The sequence below is a fragment of the Camelina sativa genome, chromosome 7, assembly GCF_030686135.1.
Source record: "Camelina sativa cultivar CO46 ecotype springtype chromosome 7, ASM3068613v1".
Lineage (NCBI taxonomy): Eukaryota > Viridiplantae > Streptophyta > Magnoliopsida > Brassicales > Brassicaceae > Camelina > Camelina sativa.
This window is the reverse complement of record NC_141886.1, coordinates 19,697,715-19,704,694: the sequence shown is the minus strand read 5'-3', so window position 1 is coordinate 19,704,694 and position 6,980 is coordinate 19,697,715. Positions and strand designations below refer to the sequence as shown.

The following is a 6,980-nucleotide window of genomic DNA, read 5'->3' as shown; positions in this document are numbered from 1 at the left end:
TTTTGGACCATTTCTAAACTTGTTATGGGCCATGTTTATCAGATATTTGCCTTTACGGAGCACTCATACGAAGGTACGCGCGTACCTACTATATGTATGTATACGTAGTAAAAGTAAATTTCTGTGATGATACTAAAAATAGTTGAGTTTGAGGTCAATCATCCGATCCCCAATATATATAAGCTCATAACTAGATATTAGATCTGGAATTGGAAGCCCTAGAAAAAGTTGTAAACCCTAAACCTGTAATTGAGTGAGAAAGGAAGAAGAGGTATTTCTAAAATCAGACCCAAAATTCATCTTTCCAGGCAGATCTTCAGTTAAGAGTTACAAAATCATGTCTTCATCACCGTACACTTAAACCATTATTGTTAGTTTTCACCATTAATATCTCTTTAGCTTTGTCTTCTTGATGTGAGAAACCGTACGCTTAGCCTCCGTCTCTCTCTCTCTTTTACCAGGATCTTTCTTTTTGATGATGTGAAAGTTATTGTTTTGTTTCTAAGAAAAGAAAAAAAGTCATATTCTTGATTCTTAATTATTGATTCTTGATTCTTGAAGGTTCTTAAGGTCGGTGATGATGTCGTCTTCCAACAAGGATGGTAATAACAATGGAGTATACCCTCTCTCGCTTTACCTTTCTTCACTACCTGGCCATCAAGACATCATCCGTAATCCCTACAACCAACAGTTAACACCATCTCCTAGCCAAATGGTATCAGCAGTTCCTAAGTCTCTTATTGATTACATGCCCTTTAACTCAAACGATGCTGTGAATCAGCAAGGTTTCGAGCTTCCTGCGGTGTCAAGAGAAATCAAGAAGGCAGTGAAGAAGGACCGGCACAGCAAGATTCACACGGCACAAGGTCTTAGAGACAGGAGGGTAAGGCTTTCTATTGGTGTTGCTCGCCAATTCTTTGATCTCCAGGATATGTTGGGGTTTGATAAAGCCAGTAAAACGTTAGACTGGCTGCTCAAAAAATCGAGAAAAGCCATCAAAGAGGTTGTACAAGAAAAAAAACTCAACAATGGTAATGAAGATTTTGAAGACAACGGAGGCGATGTAGAGGAAGAGGTGGAGGAGGAGGAGGAGGAGGAGGAGGAGGAGGAGGATGGCGATAACAGCTTGGTGTATGGTTCGAGCCCCGAGTCTCGCGGGGAAAAAGTGGTATGCGAGGTCAAGAAGGCAGATAAGAGAAAGAAGAACAACGAGTTGAGCAACATCTCATCAAAAGGATCTAGAGACAACGCTAAAGAGAGATCAAGAAAGATGGCATATGATAATCCAGAAACCGTTTCCGATATCACACAATCTGAAACCTTGGACTCATTCAAGAGGTCTATATTCTCTAACGAAGGAGAAGACATGACACCTTTTTTCTACAAGGAAACAATTGAAGAGTTTGGTAATCAAGAATCTATCTCAACCAAGATGGAGATCAATATGCCGACGAATATGGATCAAAGTTACAATCAAGATACTGGAGCATTTATGTTAATAGATCAGGGTTCTAGCAGCAACTATAGTACTATTGATCTGCCTCTTTTGGATTATAATTATGAGCAAAACCCTTTTGTTGACCAAACCTTTTGTGCGGTCACCGACACCAGTTTCCCCGGAGGTACAGTTTGGAGTTCAAGATCCGGTTCTTGCCTAAATTATTATGATTCATATGTTTATGCATTTGATGACGTGTTTCTTTCTCTTTTTCTTCTGGCAGGGCTCCCATAATCTTGATATTTTCCAAGGACTAGGCATCAAACATGTAAGCCAGAATAATACTTCATTCCTCTTGAATGTATATTAATTCTGTAGTTATATGTGTTATTTGTAACATATATTTGTTATTTTATCTTCTGAGCCAGTGATCAGAATTTCTTTTTTCTAAATTCCGTTTGTGTACCTTGAAATGTCTTAGCTACAATTTTCAAGTGGTATTGTTTACCATTAAGTATTTTGAGATGAATAAGCAAATGATTTCTACATATTGAGATCCCTGTCCAATTCAAGACTCATCATAATTTGATTAGGCGGCACTACACACAAGAATCTTTAATTAATATTAAGCCATTTTTTGCTTATAGTATCACATAAATTTCCCATATAATTAGAATAAATAAATTTTAAAAAAAAAGTTCCCATATAATTAGAATTTACTCCATAACCCTAATTAAATTTCATTAAGAACCACAATAACGAATATGCATATGATGATGAATGTTAAAGAAAACAAAAGAGAGAAGAAAGAGATGGTCTATGAATTTATGATCATCCAGAAACCTATATGTACACACGTGTAATGTTTGAATAAGTTACATTGCAAATTGAAGTGAAACTGAACTTTAGTGTATGGGGCTTAAAGTTTGGCATTGTTAAACCTCTACATTTATTAGGATTTGTTTAAGGCTTGTGTTAGCTTAGGCTCTTTTGCCATGGAAAATTGAGTATGGTATAACACTTTTTCAAGTTTAAAATAGTTACTTTTCGACGAAAAAAAAAAAGAGAAAACAAACAGAGTATGGTATTTGGGTCCAAAACTCCAAGTATAGCGCTGATATGTACCGATATCAATCCAACCCATAGTTAGTCGATTAATCTGACACATTGATCTTAGACTAGATTTCGTAAAGATGAATTGAATGAATCCTAAGAAAAACCATCACATGAGATCTAAAGATAATATGTAAACTAGAATTTGCTAATCTCAATGGATGTAAAGTTCCTATTGAGATAATTAGAATATTCCTTCCAAGCGTAAGAACCAACATTTCAAACTTCATATCCTTCAGTGGTCAGTACCCCGCGCGCTCTCTTAATACATTACCCCCAAAACTATTAAACATTTCATTTTTCACAAGCTAGATATTTTTTGATTTCTTATATACTGATTTAGTTGGACTGTAATTTGTATTATAGAGTTGAATAGTGTTTTAAAAAATTTCGACTGTACTCGTAATTAAATGAAAATGACTCCAACATCTTGAAGTGGTGAATATTAAAATTTTAAGATAAAACGTTGTTTCCTAATCACCACCTACATATATTGAGAATAATATATTTCTTAGCAGTCTCGAATTTTTGCTTTCTTCTTGCTTTTTTTTCATTTCGTTTTTTTTCTTGTTTATTCTATTACTCACTTCTTCTATCTAGACTTGCCTCATTGTTTATTCTTCTTTTTTTTCCTTTTTCAGTTCGTCTTGAAAGCGTGTAAGAAGTGTACTGACATTAATTTGTAGACTTGCCTAGGTCGCTCTGGATTAGTTAAGTACCTATGAATAATCTACAATATTTAATCAACATTACTGACTGGGAAAATGATTTGCCTTGAAGATTTTGTAGCAAAGTGAAAGTAAAATTTATTATATAAAATTTCATTTGTCAGATCCTATGAAGTAAACTCGCCGGAATAGCTTAGTTATAATATTCACATAACATCTTTTCAACATGCCTTTGTGGTACACATTTGTTTAATTTTTGTTATTAGTCTGAGACTGACCTTCACTGCTTCCCAGTCTTTTTTTTTTTTTTTTTTGTTGGGCAAAACTGCTTCCCAGTCTTTAAGGGTGGGTGTCTCTAGTTACCATAAAATATTTACCGGTTTTACATTCTATACCATCTTGTAAAAAAAGTTATTACAAAAAAAAAAAAGAAAAAAAAAAGTTAACTTATTAGTGTGAAAATAATCTTTAACAAACTCATATCAGCCCCTTTAACAAACACACAGAAACTAATCGTTAGCCGAAATAAACAGGCCTAGATATAATATTAATGGGCCTTTTATTTGGGTTTACTCATGAGAGCCCATTATATCAAACTTCGTCTTTAATTATTCTTTTTTTTTTTTTTTTTCACACTTTTCTTGTTCCAAAAGTCGCAGAGGAAGCAGCTAGCTACAAGAAGAAGAAAGCAAGAGGAAGAGAAGAAGAAGAAGAAGTTGAACGAAGTAAGAGAAAAAAATGGAGTCTCAGAAGAAGATAGCTCATGAGATCGGTGGTGTTAAGAATGATGCTCTTAGATTTGGTCTCCACGGCGTTAAGAGCGACATCATCGGATCTCACCCACTCGAATCTTCTTACGAATCTGTAAAACACTCTCTTCCCCGATTGAGTTTTTTTTTTTTTTTCCTTTGTTTCTTAGGTTGAAATTGATTCTATATCGATCTGTTTGTTTTCTCTTCTATCGCCTAACTTAGTTGATTACTTTGCTTTTGCAATTCGCTATTTTGGGGTTTAATTGGAGATTTCTTGGGTATAAATTGCAATCTTACTAGGGTTTTTTTTTTTTTTTTTTTTTTAAATTGGCTGAATATTAGGGTTTTGTTCATCTTGAGTCTGTTTTGATCCATCAATTTTGTTTCAGGAAAAGAAATCGAGAGAGACGATGAAGAGGATGGTCATTGGGCATACCTATGGGACTGCACTTCCATTGAAGATGGATATGGATAGGCAAATCCTCTCACGGTATGTGTTTTTGTAGTTGTAGTACTGTGACCTTGTTTCTCTGAATCTGGTTACTTGATGCTGGAACACTGATAGATCAGACTGTTGTTTAGCTATGTGTGAATCAATGCATTGGGTAGCTAGTGGTGATGTAAAAGTATTTAAGTTCTTTCTTTGTCTGTTACTCGAAACTATCTATGTGTGTTTTCGGGGGAGCATATGGTGGTTTTAAAGGTGTTTGCTGAATGATCTGCTGGGTTGTTAATAGTACTCTGAAAAGCAACATATGGTTGTACTGTTCTCATTCTATCTTTTTGTTTTCTCTTGTATATTTAGGTTTCAGAGACCTCCTGGACCAATTCCATCGTCAATGCTCGGTTTAGAAGTTTACACAGGAGCCGTGGATGACTTTGGTTTTGAGGATTACTTGAATGGTAATTGTCCTTTACTCCTATTATGTGTGTCTCAATGCTTTACATTCACTTGTTTAGATCAGTGGACACCAAATTGATGTTATTTCAGTATGCACTAGGAGAGAACAATTCGATAAAATTCATTCGATGATACTTCTTTGCTGCTTACAAGATGCTGAACTTTATTCAAAGCATCATATTGCTAGTATTTCTGTAGTTCACTAGTATGCTTCTCTTGACACCAGTTGGCTAGATTTTTTTTAATATAAAGGGTCCAAACATATTGATTTTAAACTTGATATCGGTCATCTGACTCTAGTAATCTTCTTCCCTTGCAGATCCTCGTGAATCCGAGACATTCAAGCCTGTAGACTTTCACCACGGGATGGAAGTTCGTCTTGGCATCTCAAAGGGCCCGGTTGACCCAAGTTTCATGTAAGGCCACATCATGGGTGGTTTTTATTGGTTGCTGTGTTTTAGCTTTTGAATCATGGAATCAAGTGAGATCGTGTATGAACTTATTTCAACCATAGACCTTATATTCTCTCTCTTGACCCAAGTTTGAAATCAGATGAGACAACATGATCACTTCTAATAGTATGTCATGTTTTTCCACTGTCAATCAACTAGTAACTGAACTGAGAAAATATGGGATTGAGATATATCGAGAGGAACTTTAAAAAAAAAAATTATGAACTTGAACTCTCCAAATCAGAGGCGTTCTGGTGGGCTTTCCTTCATCTCTGGCCATAGTAAACCCGTCCTACCGAATACCGGTACAAGGAAAACCAAACCAAAACAGTCATAAAAACAAAACAGTCAAGAAGGTGCATTACAGAGATATTCTTACTACGGTTGCGGAAACAAAATACTAGTGAGATGGTACCAACTCAGCAACTCTGATGACTGATGACCGTCTTTCGTGCCTTTGTGGTTTCGGATTGGAGTTGTCTCGACGAGCTTCTTCATCTAACTCGTGAAAAAAAACTCTAGTCATTTCTCTGAAAATGTTGAACTAACTTTCAAGCCAAAAAAAAATAGAGAAGAAAATGAAAAATACAAATACAAATATCAATTTCATTCTTTTATATTCCTCTCGATTTCTCACTTGAATCCCTCTCAGTTCGAGCCGGTGAGACTTGTTAAGACCGATTCTTTTTATATTTTTTTATTAACCGAGTCAAATTTTTACAATTCTTCACATCTCTATCCCATTCATAGTTTATCTCATTTCATCCTTTTCCATTTTACTGTTTGGAGTGAGCATGAAAACTCTACTTTTTTATGAGAGTAACTTAGAGGAAAACTCTACTCAACTCAACCGGTGATTTCTTAGAGGAAAAGATACGCAAACATGTTTTCTACTTTTCTTCATTCAGCTGACAAAATTGGAATCCCAAAATATTTGATTATTAATTTCTCCTTTTAAAAAGATGCTTTTTGCTAACAAAAAATTGATTCCCAAAGAAGTAAAGAGAAGAATATAAACAACGGTCACAAACACGATTGCATAATGTAAGAGGCCCCCTTCCCTCATGACTCTTTTAACTCGAACGTTCTTCTCACGTAGGCCCACTAACACTCCATTACTTCTCCTTAATTTCTTATCATGCTTACTATTTTATTGCAATTTATCACCAATATTGAACCCTTTCTGTTCCATTTATCACCAAATTTATACATTTTCATTTTTGCTTTCCAAAAGAAAAACATCTAAAATTATCCACGTCTTATTGTGTTCATGCCTAAAATGACATCTATATTTATTGCAAATTATTCTTATGGTAATATTAGTAGATAGCACAAATATGAAGTAAAATAAACAAAGGGAAAATTAGAAAAAAAAAAGATATTTTTAAAAATCTTTGTTCATCTACACTATATTTTTGTAGGTTTGGTCATATAGGTTTTAATATGCTTTTTAACCCAGTTTTACCCTTATTTTAAAAAAACCAAAATAAGAAAAATATACATATATTATGAAAGTGTATTTATTTCCAAAAATAAGAAAACAAAATAGGAAACCTAAACCTCTAATTGATTGAGAGACTTCTACAATCATTAAAACCCTTTTTTTGTTTCTCCTCTTTTACCAAGTCGTAAAAAAAACAAACATTGATGATATAA

General features: G+C 34.5%; 2 protein-coding genes across 4 annotated transcripts; both read left to right on the top strand.

The window, feature by feature from the left end:
- Positions 1-203: 203 nt before the first annotated feature.
- LOC104701326 (transcription factor TCP1-like) lies at positions 204-1,986 on the top strand. 3 transcript variants are annotated; one of them, XM_087459769.1, is made up of 3 exons: positions 204-271; positions 562-1,622; positions 1,722-1,986. In XM_087459769.1, exons 2-3 carry the CDS (start codon positions 578-580, stop codon positions 1,730-1,732), a joined length of 1,056 nt encoding a protein of 351 aa, XP_087315895.1. In that variant the 5' UTR covers positions 204-271; positions 562-577; the 3' UTR covers positions 1,733-1,986. The 3 variants fall into 3 exon arrangements, with proteins under 3 accessions (XP_087315895.1, XP_087315896.1, XP_019083210.2); XM_087459770.1 differs by having other exon boundaries at positions 205-370; XM_019227665.2 differs by having other exon boundaries at positions 206-319.
- Positions 1,987-3,758: 1,772 nt separating this feature from the next.
- Positions 3,759-5,475, top strand: LOC104701325 (cyclin-B1-2-like). Its single transcript, XM_010416987.3, has 4 exons — positions 3,759-4,083; positions 4,361-4,461; positions 4,777-4,874; positions 5,192-5,475. Exons 1-4 carry the CDS (start codon positions 3,958-3,960, stop codon positions 5,290-5,292), a joined length of 426 nt encoding a protein of 141 aa, XP_010415289.1. The 5' UTR covers positions 3,759-3,957; the 3' UTR covers positions 5,293-5,475.
- The last annotated feature ends 1,505 nt before the right edge of the window (positions 5,476-6,980 follow it).